Source organism: Catharus ustulatus, chromosome 12, assembly GCF_009819885.2.
Source record: "Catharus ustulatus isolate bCatUst1 chromosome 12, bCatUst1.pri.v2, whole genome shotgun sequence".
In the NCBI taxonomy this organism is placed as follows: Eukaryota; Metazoa; Chordata; class Aves; order Passeriformes; family Turdidae; genus Catharus; species Catharus ustulatus.
The window spans coordinates 9,026,463-9,048,245 of NC_046232.1; the positions used below are offsets into that span (position 1 = coordinate 9,026,463).

At 40.0% G+C, this 21,783-nt stretch overlaps 1 protein-coding gene across 2 annotated transcripts in view; it reads left to right on the forward strand.

The window, feature by feature from the left end:
* FAM214A (family with sequence similarity 214 member A) overlaps positions 1 to 16,284 on the forward strand; it is a 47,736-nt gene extending 31,452 nt beyond the window's left edge. Inside the window, exons 3-12 of one of the 2 annotated variants that reach the window (XM_033070435.2) lie at positions 529 to 731; positions 1,156 to 1,281; positions 1,553 to 3,386; positions 4,014 to 4,130; positions 5,054 to 5,127; positions 5,909 to 6,017; positions 6,707 to 6,865; positions 8,706 to 8,774; positions 9,598 to 9,797; positions 15,049 to 16,284. In XM_033070435.2, the coding sequence (XP_032926326.1) occupies positions 529 to 731; positions 1,156 to 1,281; positions 1,553 to 3,386; positions 4,014 to 4,130; positions 5,054 to 5,127; positions 5,909 to 6,017; positions 6,707 to 6,865; positions 8,706 to 8,774; positions 9,598 to 9,797; positions 15,049 to 15,202 (3,045 nt within the window). In that variant the 3' untranslated portion in view covers positions 15,203 to 16,284. The remainder of the gene's footprint in view (positions 1 to 528; positions 732 to 1,155; positions 1,282 to 1,552; positions 3,387 to 4,013; positions 4,131 to 5,053; positions 5,128 to 5,908; positions 6,018 to 6,706; positions 6,866 to 8,705; positions 8,775 to 9,597; positions 9,798 to 15,048) is intronic. The other variant, XM_033070436.2, reaches the window with a different exon arrangement.
* Positions 16,285 to 21,783: the final 5,499 nt, after the last annotated feature.

Here is a 21,783-nt window from a genome sequence, read left to right on the forward strand (position 1 = left end):
AATGTAGGCTGGCTTGACTAACTTTTTGCTTCTCCAGGTGTTCTTGAAAAGTTAGTGATCCAAAAAACACAAGCACAAAAAATCTAGCCCAGTCTGTTTGGGAGTAAGATGGGAGCATCCCATCTGTCAAGTGGAACTTCTTAAGTACTGTGGGAATTTAAGTTATATTTGTGCAGAAGTTAGCCTGCTCTGAGACACAGAATTTATAAAAATACTGCTTGTGTCTGTGTACCCAAAAGGGTGCCTTGTGGAGAGATAACTACAAGGTAGCAAAGTGCAGTGGTTTGGGAAATGCATTTTTACAAGCTTTTAAAATTTCCTAGGGAAAGTTGCTCAAATGACAACTGTAAAGGATGTATTAATTATTTTTTCATTTAATAGCTCTAGAATTTTATTTCTGATTTGGTGAAACCAAACAGAATTTGTCCCTTACTCTTCTCTGGTACTTTGGAATGTGGTTTTAGATGAGATTTAAATCTGGCTAGTATTTTTATGGCTTGTGTATGTTGACGTTTTTCTTTCGCTCAGTGTCGTCAGGCCAGACGAACCAGATCTGAGGTTATGCTTCTCTGGAAGAACAATATTCCAATCATGGTAGAAGTGATGCTACTTCCAGACTGTTGCTATAGTGATGAAGGGCCCACCACAGAGGGGAATGATTTAAATGATCCTGCCATCAAACAAGATGCATTGCTGTTAGAAAGGTGGATTTTGGAGCCAGTTCCTCGACAGTAAGTTGGATATGAGGATTGGTTGATAATTGCAAGAATCTTGTCATATTTAAGTCCTTAAAGTAATCAGTGTTTTTGAACTGTCTCTTTGCTGTGAGGATTGATCTAAGAAAACCACTGTTTGCTAGGGAAATTGAAGCATTTCAATATTAGTTGTCTCATACTCAAAATTTCAGACTGTGAGATAATCCTGGCTGCAAATGGTCCTTTTAATACATGTAGCATTTGTTATGTCAAATTTTGTCAATTTTAACGTGTATAAGAACAAATCAGGCTCTGGAATCTTTAAAATGTTTGGGGGAGTTTTTACTTTGCTTATTAAGCTATATTTTATTTTCTGACTGAAGATCTGACCATGTTCTAATTCTCATAGGTCTCTGAATATTCTTACCCACACTCCTGTGTTTGTCTTTAAATGCCTTAGGAGTGGAGATCGATTTATTGAAGAGAAGACCCTGTTACTGGCTGTTCGCTCCTTTGTGTTCTTCTCTCAGCTGAGCGCGTGGCTGAGTGTCTCACATGGTGCTGTTCCCCGAAATATCCTGTACAGGTATGCCTGGAATGGAAAAAAACTCGTTTGCTGTTTGCAGATGGCTGCAGCTTATCTTAAAATCATTCATCTCTCCTGGTTTTCTGCTGGCTTTTAGAAGGTGCCATATTGTTGACCTGGTGCTTTGGCAGTTCTATAGGATTTGTGCACTATGCAAAGTGCAACAGTTGTTGATGTTTCTAGTGTTTTTTCTCAGGCATTTGCTATGCAGTAGATAATTAAAAACCTTTCATTTCGCTATTTTTGTAAATGCCCTTTGGTGTTGTTTCAGGGTGAGCGCTGCAGATGTGGACTTGCAATGGACGTTCTCCCAGACACCCACTGAGCATGTCTTTCCTGTTCCTAATGTTTCTCACAATGTGGCCTTGAGGGTCAGCGTCCAGTCCTTGCCCAGGCAATCCAACTACCCCGTTCTGACCTGTAGTATTCACACCAACCTTAGCTTTTATGAAAAGCAAATGCAAGAGCGCAAGTTCCATCAGCGCAGCGATCCCAGTGCTGCTCAGCAATGCAGTGCTCCCAGTCCACAGCGTTTTCATGGGAAACAGACATGGACAATGACACCTGAAGGCCTACTTAATGGAAAAAAGATGCCTGAATTTACATCTTTTAGAAATTTAAAGCTTTATCCATCTACTGGACGTGGATCTGACTTTGGGGCATCGCAGTCTAAAGTTCAGTGCTATAATGCCACAGCAGACAATAAGACACAATCTCATGAAACACCCGTCAGAACTTTTAAATCCTATTCTCTAGTTGATTCCCGTGTTTCAAACAGTCATTGCTCTCATCAGCCCACAGGAGAAACCAATCCTTTGATAGGCTCTTTACTTCAGGAGCGACAAGAAGTCATTGCAAGGATTGCTCAGCACTTGATTCACTGTGATCCAGCTACTTCACCAGTTGTTGCTGGGCGTCCATTCACCACACATGAAAACATCTCAGCTGCACCAAAAGCTTTTCGGAGTACTTTCGAAGAGGAGAACTTGCCAAGGAAAAGCAAGGAAAGCTCCCCTGTTCCTGCTGCCAACTTAGACAATGCAATGCAGGAAGATGGTGGTGAAGGCAAAACTAGGGCAGTGCCAGAGGTCACACTGCTTGATGCCCGTGTTCCAGGGAACCACTGTGGCCGTCAGTCAGCAGGAGAGAGCAACCCCCTGATTGATTCCCTGCTCCAGGAGCGGCAGGATGTGATAGCAAGGATTGCCCAACACTTGATTCATTGTGATCCAGCTACTTCCCATGTTGCTGGACATCCATTCAAAGTGCATGAGGCTACTCCAGTCATGTCAAAAGTTTTCCGAAGTACATATGAAGATGAAAACTTGCTGAAGAAAGGCAAGGGACCTTTTGCTAAATCAAATTTTTCTTTGTTAGCAGACAGCAGAAAATCAGAGACAAAGACACCTGATACTCCTATCAGTCCTTCTAGGTTTGATGGAGAATTGAAGACTTCTCTGAAAGTCCAAGCAAGAAGAAAATTGGTTTTAGTAAAACCCAGTGAAGCTGTCCAAAATGCTTTTCATCAGACTTCAAATAAAACTTCTCATGCATTTAGTAACATTCACACATCATCATTATGTACTAAGGAAAATAAATCTGAAGTTCCAGATAAATTGGAAATGCATTCTGGTTATGCACAGAAAGACCAGATAACCAACAGATTTAAACAGGGTTCAAATTCCAGCAGCATTGATGAACAGATTTGCACAAATAAACTTAAAGAAAGAACAGTTGTTAGTGAGAACAATGGCACAGACAGTTTTAATAATTTACAGATGGAAAAATGCAGAATACTTGAAGGTACAAAAAAAGCAACTGTAATGCCGGTATCTGACTCTTTGCACAAAAATGAGCTCAAGTGTTTAGATAGAGACTCCAAAAAACCAAATATTTATGAGCAAAATACTCAGCTTGTTAGTATTGAAAATTATTTAAATAAAGACCATGACAGTTTCAAAAACAAAACCAAACAAGATAAAACAAAAACTGCGCATGATGAGAATGAAGACCCAACGAGCCTGGATTTTCAAAGCACTTCTCAGAAGAAACCTGCAGAAGACAATGCAGCTAAGTGTGAGCGGCAGAAGAACCCAGAGGTACAGGTAAATCCATATGGGAATAGACAATAATTCCTATAGCTCCCTTTGTCAGATGGCTTGTACCCTCTATCTGCTAAGGGCCAGCATGGAGAGAACCTTTCAGCCTGACCTTGTGGGTAGCAGTGTATTACCCTTGTAATCTTGGCCAGAAGTAACTCAGGAAGAATTTCTTCATGGAAAGGGTTAAGCATGAGAATGGACTGCCCAGGTGGAGGAGTTCAAGAAGCAACTTAGTGACGTGCTCTAGTTGACAAGGTGATCTGTCAAATGATTCTGTGTGATGGGGTAACTTGGCCAGTGGTGCCTCCCCTAGAGCTGATCAGTTTAACTTGGAGAAGAACACTGTCCTGTTCCCCTCCTGGTGACAGTTCTGAATGACTGTTTCCATGGGCAGTGAGCCACCCTGGTTTGTAGAAATGCACCCATCTGAGTATGGAATGTGATCTTTTGGGAGCAGTCTGTGCAACTGTAGATTGAGTCAAGGGGAATTTATTCTGAATGTTTCATCCCATGCTAGTGTGACGTAGATCCACCTGGGTCAGGAGTCTTCTCCCTTCCAGCAGGCAAGTGTTGTCATGATAGGTGACTGAAATATCCCATTGATAACCTGAGTGAGTTTGTTTTGCACAGAAAGCACAGTCTGTAAAACACACAAATGCATGGCGGAAACACAGTTTTCGATCTCTGGATGGAACGTCAACCAAGGCTTTTCATCCCAGAACTGGACTGCCTCTGCTTTCAAGTCCTGTAAGTTATTCTTAAAATTCTTTGAGCTGAGAAAGGGACTATTTGTTCTTCTAATGTCTGTGCATGGTATAAAATTTGATAAAATACTTAGGTGAAGTGTATGTGTTTACTTTGTGTCAGAGTGAATACTCTTATGAGTGGAAATTAATGCTTAATGAGAGTTAACATGTAAATTAGGCTGAACAATAATTTTAGAAAATAAAATATTAAAGATGTTGAGATCATATCAAGATTAACAGAAGGTGGCATTAGAAAAATTGATGGAAACTGCTTTGGTGCTATTTTAGCGCACAAAATAAAACATTTTGAAGATCAATGTTTTAAGCATAAGTTAAAATTTTGTCATTTAGGAGGTTTTTTGTTAGTTTTTAATACCTGATTGCTCATTTTTCCAAAGCCTTTGTTTCTGTGAACAGTTTGTACTGTACATTCTTCAGTAACCAGAGGTGTCATGGAATGACTTAGTGAAACAAAGCTGCTGGGATAAGGCAGACACAGGGAAGAGTTACAGTCCTTGGTAGGTTGTCTGGAGTTTTAAAAATACAGGCAGTTCCTATTAAAAGTACTGAAGTAGTGATGTCCTGTAATCACACGTGATATGCTTTATTCTTCATTGCCTGTAAAGGGAAATTGGATGGAAATTGTTACAGCCTGTTTATTAGTAATATTCTGTCTTGTTCCAAAGAGACATCAGCTTCCTGAATATCTTTATTGAAATACTTCCTGTTAATCAGAATTTAGTCTCATCATTAATAATCCTAGAACTTTCTTCACTAAGTTTAAAATGTATAGGAATTACATTCTCTGCTCTGTTTTTATAATTTTGTAATGTCATGAAAATTCTTGGCAAAATGTGCTTACTTGGCAAAATTGTCTGTGGTAGCAGTTCAGTTTTCAAATTAGCATCTTCTTTCCTTGTGGAGGTTCCTCAAAGGAAAACACAGTCTGGGTGCTTTGATCTGGATTCATCATTGTTGAAATGTCTGTCTGCAAGAAGGTATGTTTTATTTACCAGAAACATTGAGATTTTTGAGGGAGGCATAATGTATATATATATATGCAAAGTCAAAGCATGTTAGTAAAGACACAAAAGGCTTTCAAAAGAATCCTTATTTTGATACAAGGCTCAGCAGCTGAGTTGCCCTGGGAGTTTCCAGGTTAGCACAGCTCTGGAACATAACCATGGAATGTGAGCTGCTGGCAGAATGAATTCTGTCCTATGCAGGGGTAGCTCTGCTGTCAGATACACTTGAGTTTGCAGACAGAAAGGTAGTAATTGTTCATTATCCTTCAAACCAGTGTTATTTTTGTATTGTATTTTGTTCTTTGTGTTGAGCATGTTAAGCATTTTGTCTTAACTTGTTCAGAGAACCAGACTTTTTAAAAAGGCCAATCATGACCTTTCATACATTAATATATGTAACACAAACAGCTTTTGGTATGGTAGTTTGAGGTTGGAAATATGAGATATGTTACAGAATGAGACAAAAGCACCCACATACAAGAGAAAATAAACTGATATTTGATTCTTGCTAAATGGAGCTAAAGAACAAATTTTTATTGTCTTTATCCCTTGTAATGTAAAGCTGGTGAAAAGATTTTTTCAGTTAACTAGAAAACCTTCTGCTAAAGTATTAATAGGCAGTGTTCAACTGTTACTTCTTTAGGACAACATTTTGTAGTACAGTAAGTATATTATTCTTTCTAGAGCTGTTTATACCCAGAAGACAAAAGCAAATGTGTTTATCCTTTATATTTATTCTGTCTTTTTTTAATAGCCCACAACAATGTATAAACAGAGACGGTGATCCAGACAGCCATGGGAAACCATTTCTGAGTTCTAGTGCTCCACCAGTAACAAGTCTGAGCCTTCTGGGAAACTTTGAGGTATTGCATATTCTCTAGAATTCTTGTGGTATTTTTAATACTCTTCTGTACTGCTTTTAAAAGTATATTACTGTGAACAATTCCAGCATTATGAGAATGTAAAAGTTCCTAACTGAACTGAATAAAATTTGTTTTCATTTCCAGCTGTAAAGGCACTTAATTCATGCCCCAGACATCTTCTGTCTCAGAAAATCAAATACAATGAGTTTCTTAAGCTTTTGTTTCCCACTACGGTCAAGTTAGAAGATGTTCTGTTGCCATAAATGAGATTTAATAACCTGTAATTGTTCCTGTTTATAATGTACTTACCTAGAAAAAAGGATTTACATTTTCACTCTGAAAGTCTACTTTGTATGTCACAAAAGCTGGATTAAATCAGTGTGTTAGAATGTGTTTGAAATGTAGGTAGGTTCCAGCTCTTCATGTGGCATGTCCAATAATTACAACTAATAGCCAATGCATTAACAGGCTCTATTGTACTGCCTTGTGAAATATGGAGTTGAATTTGCTGGGGAAGGTTACAGGATCTAGGTGGATTTTTTTGTTTTCAGATAGTATATGTTGCAAATCAAGCATAGATCCTGCTGCAGTAAAGTTCTCTGTGGGCTTCTGCACTTGTTTCCTGATGAGTTTTGCTCTGTTTTATTTGAGGTGTTCCCAGCCTAAGCTGTCTGTGCTTTGTTTTTCAGGAATCTGTCCTGAATTTCCGCTTGGACCCGCTGGGTGTCGTGGAGGGTTTCACAGCAGAGGTGGGAGCAAGTGGAGTCTTTTGTCCCACGCACATGACTCTGCCAGTTGAAGTGTCATTCTACAGCGTTTCAGATGACAATGCGCCCTCTCCTTACATGGTAAATGTGTGGTTGGATTTATTTTAAATAAATTCTGATATGTGGAGGTGAAGAGCAAGAGCTTGGTGAGTAGAGGGTCCAGAAAGTGAAAATTTGCAGGGATCTGGCTTATTTGCAACTGCTTATGACAGAGTTCCACTGTCCCTCTTCCTTTCCCTGACTAGTGCTTTTCCTTCTACTTCTCTGCCCCACCATTCAACTGTTCTCAGCTTTGGACATTGAATGTATTTGTCTCCCCCCACACTGCAGTGATCAACTCCCAACATCTCTTTTTATCCATCTAACTTAAAATAGCAGTGAGGCAATAGCAGGACTTAGCAGGATATATTTTGTTGTCCCAACAAGCAGCTGCTCTGGGCAACTAACCTCTCTGCAGAGTGGCTTAGGTGCAGGCCAAGGGGCACTGGCTGGTGGAGGCCTTGGATTTGGAAGTTATTCAGCCCTTTCTTTTAAAGCAGATATTGTCAGGGCTGTTGTGACACTCAGCACTCACGGGCTGCATTGTTTGCTGATGTTTGCAGCCATGCAGTGTTTGTGTTCTCTGGGTGCTAATTCTGTCCCACCTTTCTACAGTGACACCACGGGTTTTACATGTCTAAAAGTGCTCCTCTGTAAAAAGAAAATGGTGTCATGTATGCTAGCATTGAATCAGAGGCTGGATTTGTTCTGAATGCCTGTTAAGGAACCCTAATATTATGTAAGTGATAGATCCGATTTTTAGAGATTTTCATATGTGTACATCTGTCTAATTAATATATGGTAAAAGTTTGTTTAGCCATGTAAGTCAAGCAATGAACATCTGAGTATCCCAATATTTAGATTTAGATTTTAAATACATAGCAGATACTATTTCTGACCTTCTGTTTTGGAAAATAATCAGAAAATGAAATTGCTTAGAGTTTACATAATGGCTTTGAGTTTAAACTTGTATGTGTGTTAACCGCTTCAAAAAATATCTATTCTTTGCTTTCATCTTTCTGGATTATTTCATGTGATTTTGTAGGAGGTGAAGGGATTCTCATATTCTTCAAATGGTTAAAGTAGCATTGCTTATTTTCCTAGCTGGGTTTCATTGTTTCAGGCTTTTCCACATACTAATTCCAAATATGCTATTATGGCTGAGTCTCCCAGGATTAATACAGCATTTGTGTAGTGCCTCCATCATCAGAAACATTGTTTCTGTTTGTATAGCTAGTTTCTGTGCTTCGGGGTTTCTGGTTGTTTGTTTGGTTTGGTTTTTAGAGCCCAGGGCAGAGGGGTGCAGCACTGGTGCCCTGCAGGGTGCCCAGACTGTGGCAGTGCCCCGAGCGTGGCCGGGGCAGCGTCACAGCGCCCTGTGGGGCACTCGGGGCTGCTCACAGATCCCAGCTGGTACAAAAGCAGATGTCATCCTTCCTAAAGTTTGGATTAGAATGGAAGATTAACTACATCTGCTGCCTTTGAAAAGCAAAAATTAGTTCTGTGAGATTTGGAGTACTATTGGAGCAATTGTAGATGATATAAAAATGAAAAGGGGGAGACAAATGTTTCATTTTAACCTCCCAGCTGCTTTGGAAAGAAAGCTCTGTTTTGTCCTAGCTCCCTGATGTGGAGAAGATGAGGAAACTTGGATGTTGTTTCAAGAGGAGAATGTACCTCTTATTGCACATCTTTTAATGTTCTGCCAAAGAATCATTAAGGCCTCTACTGTTGATTTTTTAAACAGCATTTTAAATGCATTGCCTTCTCTATTTTTAGCTTATATAAATTACTGATTATGTTTCAAATAAATGCCATTACATGACTAGAACGTTTAGATTTGTTTATCTCTGTGACCTAAATATATGTTTTGTTTTTGTAGGGTGTAATTACTTTAGAGTCCCTTGGTAAAAGGGGTTATCGGGTACCGCCTTCAGGAACAATACAAGTGGTACGTACTCAGCACTTAAGGGTGCCTTGACACCTCTAACACCAAGAAACTCGTGCAGAGATGAGGTCATTGGAGAGGAGCATGAAGCTAGCAGTGGAAATGTGCATTTCTGTAGGTTCAAAGTAGAAATCTGTGTGTGGGACAAAAAAAGATTCCCGATCTTTGAACACTTCTGTGCTCTGAGGAGTCTTAAAATCAGTTCCAGAAGATTCAGAATGCTTGGGGACACTGTGGCTTTGAAAAAGTGATGGGGAGGTAGTTAGGCCACAGTCCAAATCCTGAAATTCTTCTAAAGTGATTAAGATTGAATAATTGTATCTACTTGTTGTAATATTTTAACACCACTTTTACTTTTGTCATAAAATCACAAAGTAAATCACAGTCATTTCTTAGAACCAATGAACTGACTCTTTCTTTTAAGAACCCAGTCCAAGATAACACGTTCATAATTTCAGGTTTAAAAGTGGAGCCCACCACTGTGCTTCCTGCGAGTGTATTGTGTCTGGAAAACAGTGTAGACAAAAAGCTGACTGGAAAAATAAACAAAAACGGGGATGCTGATTAGCAAAGTAAGAGTAGTCATATACTAGTGTTTCATTCAGATTAGATTGTGTTTAGCATTATATTTAAAAATGGGAATTGCTGGTAGCTGAAGAGTTGAAAATCAGAAAGGCTTCACAATGTCTTTACATAAATGTTTCTGTATGGCACAAAGTGCATAGAGAACTATTTTGGCAGATTGAGTTTAGGTTAGATTTGTTGGTTTCTTTTTAAAAATTTGTCATCTCTAGAGAGTAATGTACTGAACTATTTGTCTTCTCAGACCTTATTTAACCCTAACAAAACTGTGGTGAAGATGTTTGTGGTGATCTATGACTTGAGAGAAATGCCAGCTAATCATCAAACATTCCTTCGGCAAAGAACTTTTTCTGTTCCTGTGAGACGAGAAATCAAGCGAAGTGTCAATAAAGAAAACAGTCACCAGACTGAAGAAAGGCTACTACGCTACCTCATTCATCTGAGGTAAGCTTCTTGAAGTTGAAAAACCAAAAATAAAGCAAAAAACCCCCCAACAAACCCAAGCCAAAACCACAAAAAAGTATCTGCCAAAATTTATCTCATAATTTCTTTCCCAGCCCACCTTTCTGTATAGAAAGTAAGAAAAAATGAAAAGAAAAAAAAATTTAAAAGAATGCTAACTTGATCTTTAAGCTAGACAGTAGAAGAAGAAGTGCTAATAATTTGGGTTCTTCTTGGGAGAAACAAAGTTAAAATATAACATAAAGCTCTCTCTTGGCATTGAAGTATTTTGTATACCATGTAAATCTTAAATCTTTTCTTAGAGAGAAATTGTTCTGGCTGAATCGATGCACATTTTTTGAGGTTACAGGAAATAGTGGAAGTGGATGTGATATGGGCAAAAGCTAAAACTAAGGATCTCTGAAGAGAAGGTGCCCTGGTGTGCTTCACATGTGCCTCTTCACCAGAATAGCTTGTAACATGAAAAAAGCGTCTGAGTTACTCCTAAAAATAGTGTTTAGTGGCAAAAATGTAAATACCTGTTTCAGGGTGCAATACTGGTGATTATGCCTTTCACTTTATGAAATATTCACTCAATCTTCCTTAAATGATTTACAAAGCACTGCCTGAAACCAGACACTCCTGCTGCTCTTGGGGTGTTCTGGAGACTGCAGTTGGAAACAAAGGGGAATGATGGATATGCTCTGTCCTGCAGTTTGCAGGCTTTTTGCTCATGTTTTTGTAGTAAGAAATGCCTGTACACACAGACCCAGTGCTTTCACTGCAGCATTTGGAAACCCATCAGCAGCTGACATTCTGAAGTGAGGAAGCAGAACAAAATCAAATCTCTTACACTTCTCTATTGTTGTACAATTATTTCTGGTACATATTATTTTCCAATGTAACGGCATTGATTTCTATCCAACAGACTTTTGAAACAACTTTGTCTAGAAGCCAGACTCTCCCATTAAATAAAGTTGACGGTCATAAAAAAGTGTTTTAGTTTACTGGAGTGTGAAAATAGTATCATGAGAAGGCTGTTGAACAGTGTTTTCATTCTGAAATTTAGCCTGGATTGAAATTCAGCCTTTCAGGCCACACTACCTTGCAAGGTTCTAACCTAACCACCTTCTAAAAGTTTTCTTCTGAGGCAAATTCTGAAAAAGCCCCAATAGAAGGCTCAGTAAGGTTGATCTGACTGTGCAGAGAAACTGGCGCCAGGCCTCAGCTGCAGTGGTAGGTAAAAGTCTGTGGCCAGCTGGGTCCTGTACACCTGCAGGAAAAGCAGTGGTCTTGTGTCCCCTTTCAGTTAATACTTCAGTGTTGTTTGTATATTTCTTGTTGACAGACCCAAGAATTGCTTCTATTTGGAGGCAAATCTGCTTTCTGTTGTGTTACAACTAGAAGTTTTTTTTAAGAGCTTCCTATTCCGATACCTGCTGAGAGAAATGTTCTGATGCTTCTCATATTGAAATATCTGTACAATTTAGATCAGCTTTCAGACGTCTGGTGGGGTTCAGTTCATGGGTTTATGATGTAGAGTTGGAAATGGGAAAACCAAAATCGTAATTATGTTTAGCTGCTTACTTTGGAAAGTGAATAACAGAGTATGCCACAAGTTTTTTCTAAGTGATAAACCCAAGCTTTGGGTCCTTTCTCATAAAGTAAGTATGGCAGAACTCCTTGAAATATTAAAGTAGCTTATGTTGATCTGTCTTGCGGTTTATTATACTTATGATTTTACAAAAGACTCGGTTGTCCATTTAGTAGCCTTTTACTAAAGATGGATTGTAATTAGGAGGGCTTAAAAAATCTTAAAAGTATATTAATTTATGTAAGTTTGTTTTAAAGCTTCGTTTTTAAAAGCAGCAAAGTTTCCTCAAGCCTGCTTTACTGAAAAGTTATGAAAACCTAAAAAGTTTTAACTATTCAGATTTATTTTTGTTTGTTACTCAAGTTGACTTGGAACAGCCTTTCAGTTTAGTTGCAGTAGTTATTGAGCACAAGCATCTTAGGCTTACGTATTGAAATTTTGTTTAAAAAACAAATGAAGTCACCACCAGTGAGCTGCATTGTGGTCGCATCTGCTTGCGAGGCCTTAATCACAGTTGTCAGCACTCACATTATGAAAGCTCCTTTTCAAGTGGTAATTCAGCAAAAACGCTTGCATAGGTCTGGAGCTTAACATTGGCGGCCAGATTTTCTACAACAGTCTTTAAAGTGTCAGATTTATTGTGTGAGCAGCTCCTGCACGCAGCCCTGTGTGTTTGAGGTTCTGTTCAATATGCCATTAGACTGTACTTGTACGTGCAGCTACAGGACCGAGATACCAAATGGAGCTTGCACACACAGCAGAGCTTTATTTGTCATTAAAACCCCCAAGAGTCGCACCTGCAGTTTGTTTTTTGAAGATGCTTTGGGGATAATTTTTTTGTTGCATGTGAAGCAATGACTTTTTGTCTTGTAATTAAATCTACTTGAGCATAAGAGCTGTGAGCTCAGCTCTGCTTGTGCCTCGTTTCTGCCTGGCGTTGTGGGGATGATGACCATCTGTGGGTTTCTAGGTCACGTTCTGGCACCCTTGTAAAAAGTAATTAAACAGCTAACCTGCCCACAGCTCAGCATTTTTCAAGTTTTTAAAGCTAGGTCAACAGCCTTAGTTACTGACACAATGCCAGGAATTGCATGGAGGATAGTTGCTGTTGCTTAACAGCTGAACAAGGGTTGTTACTGAGGGCTCAGTGGAGGGTAGGCTTGAAACTGGTTGTTAAAAGTAGTGATTCCTCAAGGTGTTGAGAAACTTTTTTTTTAAATACTGTCCTAATGTGACATACACCTTTATTGGTGAAGCTGAAGATACCTGCTATTACTGATTTACTAGCTGCTTTTGATCTTTCTGGTCTCTCAGGATTTTTTTCTTATCTAGAAATTTTTATCCTTGTCCTAATGCTTTTACTTACAGATTTTATAGATAGTGGTATATTGTCTTTTTCACTTACAAAACACATCTTGCTGCATGTGTTTTCATGAATGTCCTGCTTTTCAGGATTATTCTGTTTCCATTAATTACTCTGTTCTTTGCGAATTTTGATGGCCTATAAAATACATACATGGACTTCATGCTTGTATTTGTCATTTCTTCAGTACAGTTCCTTTGCCAGAATTTCTGATATTTGTATGTTTAAGCACTCCTGTATTTGTCTGTTGTTGCTGTTCCTAGGACACTGTCAGAGACCTTGGTTGCGTTGGGTTTTAAAAACTTCTTTACACAAAACTACTGGAGCTGCCACAGCTCCAGAGTCAGTCCCCTGTTGGCCACTCCATCACCATCCTGCAAGGGTGCAGGCAATGCTTGTCTCAATTATTTCAATGTATTTGCATGTATAAAAAGCAACATTTCTAAATCCTAATTACTAGGGTAGACGTCTAAATGAAAAAGAATAGATGATGGATGCAAAGATGAGAAGAATCCTTTGAACTTTGCTGCTGTCTCACACTTATCCTTCTTCCATCTTTCTGAAATGTCATGCTCAGAAAAGTCTTATTTTAGGGAACCACTATTTACTGAGCAAAGGGAGTTTTGCAGGATATCACTCATAGAAAAGAGCAAGCTTGAGAAGTTTAAAAATAGACCATGCTAATAATTCTTTTGAAAGATCCATATGTAAAATGAGAGTTGAGATCTATTTTATGATGGTGCTTTGATAACTAATTTCAATCATACTTTTGCTGCCATAGACCTTCCACTAAAATTTTTCCTTTTAAAATGTGTTATGTGCTAGAGTCTGAGTTAACTGTTTGTGGTGTTTACTTTGTCCCTTGTCTCTTTCACTCTTCCTTGTGCTCTCCCCCACAGCCTTTTCTTAAGACAGTGTCTTCTTTGCCTATCAGGTAAAGGGCTTTTACACTGACAGCACTAAGCAAATAAATAATGATGGATGAGATCTCTGTGGGAGCCAGTAGGAGCATTCTACTGGACCCTGCTGCATTTAATGTCCTTGACAGCTGTATCTAGGAGAACAGAGTTTTCCTTTGTCTGGCTGTGGGGATGACTACAGGCTATTCTGCATCACTCATCTGAACAGAACAGTGCCACAGAATCCATTTCTGCAACCTGCCTTCCTCAGACCATGAAGCCTTGATGGATCATCTGTACTTGTCTTTCACCTACTGCTCAGGATTTCAGTTAAATTATGAATAGGTTTATTCTAGAGATACTGCTTTTGCTTCAGTGGGGTCAATAAGTAAAAGCCTATTAAAAATCTTGCAAATCTGTAATACATGATAACACAGCATGCATTGCTCTCTCAGCATGTGCCATGGTGTCCCCTTGTTGTGGCAAGAGCAATGGCTTTTCTGTTTCTATTGCAGCAGCAGTAGCATTTCTCCCTCTTTGTGGCATAGTGGTGCTGACATTAAGTTAGTTGCTGTAAGAAATGCTCCTTAGGCTCTTCTGCCTTTCCTGGTGGAGAGAAGGAAATTACAGAGTTCTGCCACATGAAAACCATAGAATACAATACTCTGAAATGCAGATCTTGTCTCCCCATATACAGTTGTTAATACCCAGGGAAAGTGTCCTGCAGGTTTGGAAGACCTGAATTTGGCTGTTTAGCTGCAGCATAAAAGATGAATGGGCCAAGGAATTGATCACTGTTTGCTTTAGTGAACTGCAGACTCTTTGAAATGCTCCCTAGTCTGTGCAAAACAATTCTGTCTGCCTGCAGAGATCCCATACCTACTGCTTCTCAAGACAAGTTCTTATATTTGGAGTGTGGTATAAGCAGTAGTAAACTTCTTCATGTTACATTCATAAAAAGAGCAATGAAATCTGTCTATGTGATTGCTGGAACTAAAATGTATATTCAGTTTGTCTATAGTTGAAAATTCCCTTTTGGTGTGTGCTTAGGCGATCCTTTGGACATTTTCAGGAGTGCTCACTGAAGAACATTTTTTGCCTTTCCTGATTGCTGAGGACTTTAATGTTTGATGTACATAATGGCAGTGTGAACTTCAAATATTCCATGCCACTTTCAAAGCTGTGCACTGCATTGGTGATTAGGAACAGAATCTTTAAATGTCAAAAGAAACAAAGCAGAATGAAGATGTCAGGATATTCTTTCTCTTTTCATTTTAATGGACTAATTTTGTTTGTTCAAATGTGTTTTGGTCTTAATGTTTTAAGAGTGCATTTTATTTAATGATTTAAAAGATTATTCTTTTGTTTTAGATAATACAGATATTTGTATCTTTTCAGGTTCCAGAGTTCTAAATCTGGAAAGATCTACCTCCACAGAGATGTAAGGCTCCTATTCTCTCGGAAATCCATGGAAGTTGATAGCGGCGCTGCATATGAACTCAAATCTTACACTGAATCTCCGACAAATCCTCAGTTTTCACCAAGATGCTAGCAAACAATGGCAAACTAAAGTATTCATTTTACTGTTGAGTACTCCTTACAAGCAAAGATTGGTAGAGACAACAGTATAAAGTTAAGTTTGTAAAGGAATAAAAATAGCGCTCAAGAGAAAGAAGGTTCTTTGTGATCCTGCACCAGTTTTTAAAAGGTTTCTGGAATGAGCTTTGTGTATTCCAAGTAGACTGGAAACATATTTAAATCTAATCTTTTTGTACTGTTTAAAACCACTTCATTGGATGTGTTGCAATAGCAAATTCCCAAGTTAGTTTAGTGTTTACACTTTTTATTTTATTTTTCAGTTATTTAATATTTAATGTTTCATTTAATACGCAAGTGATGTTTGTCTTTAGTGTTCTAATGTAGCATAAATCCTATGTAAAATCATACTACGTATTTTTGGCATTAATATTGAAATCTGAAATATATACAGATGTCTTTAATCTGTGTGCTGTTTTAAGTGATATTCATTTAAGTTATTGAAAATGGGGACAACAGGTGAATTTCCATAACATTTCATACTATGCAAGCATTTAGCTGTTTCTTCTCTGTACTGGTACCGTTTTCCATTTTTTCTCACATCCAGATTTAACAACACTTGCAACCACATTGCAGATTGTTTATTTACTCATGCATTCAGATGATTAATTCAATTCACATTTTGCTCCCTCAATTTATTTTCTCTCCTTAAGGGCCATTTTAATTTTGTTTATTCTGTTATTAGTTTTCCTCACATAAAATTTGCACCCTCCCCCATTTTATTTCTCAAATTGTGTTAAAGGATGTACTGTGCAAACAAATTAGTATTTATATCTCAAATATATGCAAAAGCTATGAAACTTGTACTTTTTGTTTTATTTTTAGATGAGAGGATCTTCATGTAATCCTAAATATTTTTCATAGGTCAATTCCATGTAGGCCACTAGGTGGCCATAGGAAGTTTTACTAGCAATGCTACACTGGGCATATGACTATTTTCGTGTGTGTATTCCTAAAACAAAACAGTCAGATGAACAGTTTATGCTAAGTGTTAAACTGTGTAACTGAGAGAAATAAAGCTAGAAACATTTGATTATATTTGAGCTATATATTTAATAATGGAAATGACATTTATGACATTTGATGAAGATCTGTGTTTCTCGACTGTCTTACCTTGATTTGTGTTTTTCTTTACTTTGCTGTAGGTTTTTAGAGTGTCAGTAATATGCAAGGTGCCCTTTAACATGCTTATCTGATGAACACTGGAGAATGGATGAATGTGCATCTTGTGTATTCAGCACTGCCCTTAGATGAGAGAAGTCAGTGTATCATGAAATCTCCAGGAAGTCTGCCAGGGAACGTAAGGGAGACTGGACTTTCCAGATGATGCTTATCAACTATCATGTACATGCAAATGACTGCTGCTCCAGAAGGGCCAAGCTTAGATATTGCTGAGTCCCTTCCCCACTTCAGCAGTGTTTTCCACTCTGTTACACCAGGTTTTCAAAGGTTACCTGGCATTCATTTTAGAGAGCATTGGGGAAAACTACACGAAGAAATTGTTTGCAGTTTCTAGTTAGTTGTGTGCCCTCTAAAACTGAGAAAAGGTTTCTTTTGGTAGCAGAAGGGTCAAACACCACTGCAGTTGTACTGTGTACAGAACTACGGTCTGGTCTAGGATATCAACAGGGTGTCCTAGTTTCTGTGTAGCTGCTATTGAGTCATAAGCAAACAGCATGTATCCTCAAACTACTTATTTGTGTCATGGTACACAGCTTGCTTGCATGTGCAATGAAAAAAGCACGAGGAAAGGACACATTTTTAATGAAAAGTCACCATCCCCCTGTAGTAGATTAACCTTTTATTTTGTACTGACATTATGCAATGTTTGTATCTTGATAACTTTATTTAAATAGACTTCTTCAAGTCATCTCCCTTCATTAATTTGCTTTGAATAGCAAAGAAGTGTGGATGTCATCCAGGAAATAAATTTATATTCACTTTAATAGTCAAATTGTGCACTTAGTCCCTTTATGGATTTGGAATGAAAGTGACCTTGGATGATCTGTGCACAACTTTGATTTTACTGAGTCATTCTCCATCTACAGCTTGATCTGAGTAAACACTTTCCATTAGGGACACACCTGGAGAAATGCTGGATGCTCATAAACTATAAACTAAATTCCATATGACCTTCTAAGCTTAGGTTAAGACTACAAATTTTTGAGAGGTCATTGGTTTCTTCTCTTTACTCCTGAATAGGCTTAACCATATACAATTATTTTTAATAAATATTTGAGTGGTTTATAAATGGTGGCTGCTACAACTACAGTAATTTCACGCCTATAAGGCGCACCCTTTTGACTAAAATTTTCCCCGGAACCCGGAAGTGCGCCTTATAGTCCGGTGCGCCTTATCTGATGGACAAAGTTCAAAAAATTTGCCTACCCGGAAGTGCGAGCTGCGAGCCATGGGGGGAGCCGGCAGGGCCACGGCTGCCAGGTGGAGGTGGGGCGGAGCAGGGGCGGGCACGCCCCGGCCCTGTGGAGGCGGAGCCGCCCCTCCAGAGGCACCCCCCGGCCCCATGCAGGCAGCACGGCCCCTACACGGCACCCCCCGGCCCCGTGGAGGCGGGACGGAGGTCCATAAATACTGCCCTGTAGTCATGGACAGGGAGCAGGGCAAACACCCAAAAAAAGTGAATAATCATGCGTGGAAAAACACGTGTGGAAAAAACACACATGGAGTACATTCGCGTGGAAACCCGCGTGGGATGGTCACTAGTGGGTGGTCACGCGTGGGGGGGTTCGCGTGGGGGGGGCTCTCGTGGCGGGGCTCGCGTGGCGGTGGCGTGGCAGCCTGTGGGACACGGCGGTGACCCCCCGTGTGTCACAGTCGCTGCCGGAGACCCACGACGAGAACCAAGAGCAGATAAACATGTGTTGTCTTACACTCCCCCTGAGAATAAAAACCCCAGAGCAGGTCCCAAAAGCAGCTGCACCAACCTGCTCGAGGCTGGAAGGCGATGGGCGGCGCCCGGCTGGGGATGAGGATTCCCGAGTGCAGCGTCTCCACCGGCTCCCTGTCCGTGGCCAGCACGCGGTGCTTACGGACCAGCTGGAACAGAACATCCCTGTCAGTGTGCTGGGATCTGGGGCTGACCAGCTAGAGAGGTAAAACCCCCCAAAAAGTGAAGCTGTTGGAAAAGAAAGAGTGTAAAAATGAAAAGTTGTTTTCAACACAGCTCCAGATCTGGTTTATTTCCTATGGAAAGGTGGGACCTCAGTAAATAATTCATGTGAACATCTGGAAATGCAAAGAGAGATTCAGACAAAGTCCTGCTCACCTGGTTCATGAGAGATGCTCCACAGGGTCGAAGCAGCTGATTTTTGGGAGTATATTACAGTTTCTTTGGAAAATTAATTGGAAGCCTGAATTAATGCTTTTATATCATGATTCATTTAAAATAAATATTTAGTTAGATATAAGTTTAATGGCCTTTTTGTGAAGTTACAGCCTGGCTTTTAGGCCCTTTTTGCAATTCATCACTTAATCCATACATGCTACCTTGGCCAAGAGCTGGACAATGGGGCCCACTGTGTCAGGTTTTGTTATGGAGCAGCCGGAATGGCTTTTAACTAAAACAACGTATCTGAAGGAGAAAAATGTATTCACCTTGAATTCCCAACGGCTTCGACTTGAGGCAGCTCTGCAGACACTGGTGTGTGCAATCAATGAAATCAAAACTGCAGCCATGTAAGGATGGCAGAAAGGAGTAAGAATGTATATGCCTTTGCATGTATAAAATATGAGGGAGGAAATGCAGAGGGAGGAAGGAAGCAGCTATCCTTGCAGCTAGGTCTGGAAAAGAGCATTTTTCTGATATGAAATTTTTCATGATCAAATATAAAGGTGTATGAGATTGTTAGGGAAGGACAGTCCTGAAAACAGCTGGGGGTCTTCAAAAATAATGTATCTTCTGGTACAGATCAATCCTAGAATCCATTTGTCAGTTCCCTTTTGAATGGGAGCTGAAAAGAGTGTAAAATTGATGCCCTCCACCAGATTTCCAATGCTGCTGCACAAAGAACACATGGTTTGCTTTGGAACATGTAAGCCCAGGGTACTGTGGTGGCAAAACAGGGCCAGCTCAAACCTGCTGAGACTTGGAGTACATCAAAATAAACCTGCTTAACTCTCCCACTGCAACACTTCCAGGTACAGAGGGAAGAGGTGGATACCTTTATTTGGGGGGAAAGGGGAAGGACTCCTCTAGGCACCAGGAATTGGGGGATTGCATTCTGGCACTGCTGTCAACCCTTCATAGAAATCAGTAATCCTCTATCACAGAATGGTCTGGGTTGGAAGGGATCTTAAAGATCCTCCAGTTCCATCCCCCTGCCATGGGCACGGGACCTTCCACCAGCCCATGTTGTTGGGAGTTCCACCCATTCCTTGACAGAAGTCCTTGGCTGCAGGAGGGAAAATCCACTTGTGATCCTTCACATGCTTCCTCTTTCCAGGGTGCTGGCTATGTGAATCCAGTGGGAGCAGGGACACTTGGTATGGGGAAGGATTGGGCTTCAGCGTCGTGGAGGGACAGCAGTATCCATATTATCACCTTTTGGCTCAGGTAGCCTAGGGATTTGTCACTTCAAGGTGGGGCCATCAAAGGGGACCACTTGGCAAAGGGTAATCTTTATTTTCCCAAAAATTCAGCTGTCAAATTCAGATTATTTTTTTTAAATGAGATGAGATTTTTGGCTAAGGTTCCAGTTAAGCTAATGTGGAAAGCTACACATCTCTGGAGGCTTCTAGAAGCACTTCAAAAGACTGAAGAAAAGTCTTGAGAAAGGCAGCAGGGAACACTATACCCTGCCACAAATTTGGCAATCAAGGGACGGCCCCTACACAGGCACCCCCCGGCCCCGTGGAGGCGGCACGGAGGGGCGGCGGCCATAGCCCGGCCCCGCTGGATACAGGCGGGCCTGGGGCCCCGCGGCACCGCCCCTGCCAGGTACAGACGGGCCCGGGGCCAATGGCTGCCGGCTTGAGGCGGGGCCTCGGCCAGCAACCACGCGGGGAGAGCTGGGGGCGGAGCCTCGCTGCAAATAAAAAAGTGCGCCCTATAGTCCTGTGCGCCTTATCTGATCTACAAAGTTGTGAATTTTGCCGACTCCCGGGGGTGCGCCTTATAGTCTGGTGCACCTTATGGTCGTGAAATAACTGTAATCTCTTTCAGTGATAAATTACACTTATCATGAGGAAGCATAACAATTAGTTATACTATATACATTTAGCTATGGTTATATAAGAATTTATAACATCTAACTAACTGTTAGTGAAGTTGAGTTAAATGCTACTTAGTCTTTTCACTATAAGCAAACAATTTAGTTCATGTATCTCCCTTCTTTGTCTTTTTTTTTTTTTGATAACTAAGACAACCCTAGACTGTTCAGTCACCCTTTATTTTCTGCACCTCTTATCATTCTGGCTCTTTGCTTTCTTCTTTTGGACTCAATCAGTCTTGAAGAGTGAGGCTAGACACAGCATCCTGGTCAGGGCCTCTCTGTGCCACTCAGACTGGAAGAATTGGTTGATAAATCATATGGATTAAAGTCTTCTTCATGTATCCTGTTGTAATATGCTTTTTTCAGTCTCAGGAGATGGCAGCTTGCATTCATCTTCTTATGCGGTATAGGAGACACCTACCTGCTTGTTCCCAAAATGGTAGCTCTCCTTATTGAACTTCATTGTCTCACTACCCAAGATTTTCCATGCTGAACACAGCATTGCTGTTTGAAGAATTGATAGCTGTTTCCAAGAAACTTGCATCCACTACATTAAAGTTTCATCTAACTAAGTTTCCCTAATTTGCATGGGAAAGTGGCAGAAGCCTTATTAATGCCAGAAGGCATCTGGAACTGCAGCCACCTTCACCCACTTCTCCACATGGTCTATTTCCGTTTTCTTGAAGGAAAGATGATTGTGTGAAACCCTTGTTCTTAACTGTGAATTCCTGCCTAGCTACTCAGTTTCTTTTGAGTGCTTATTTTAGATGATTTTTCAAGTCATTATTGACAGCCTAATTATATAGCTTGTATTCTGTCCTCCCCATACTCCTATTCAAATTCAGGAAAAGTGGCTCCTGGAAACCCATTCATTTTTTACAGGTTCCTATATGAATCACCAGTAATTAACTGGAGATTACTTTTGTCATTCTCTAATCTCTTAAGGATATTTTTTCATCCAAGTTGAAAATATTTACCAAAACTAATTAAAGTAACCTATAAACCAATCATTCCTTATTCCAGCTACAGGCTATACTTTGTTACACTATTTACCTTGATCACGCCAGATTGAACAAAAAGAAACATTAAACGCTTTAGTCTTTAAAAGTTATGTTCAGTAATATTTCAATACCCCCTTGTCTTCATGATCTGCTTTAGATACACATCCTTAAAACCTGACCTAGTTTCTGTAGGCTGCTTTCTTCTGTTTGAGGCCATTGAAGAACCTATGCTTTTCCTGAGGTTCTGAACTTATTTTCCATCTTTCCTCTGCATTATGTTCCCTTAAAGAAAGAACTGCATTAAG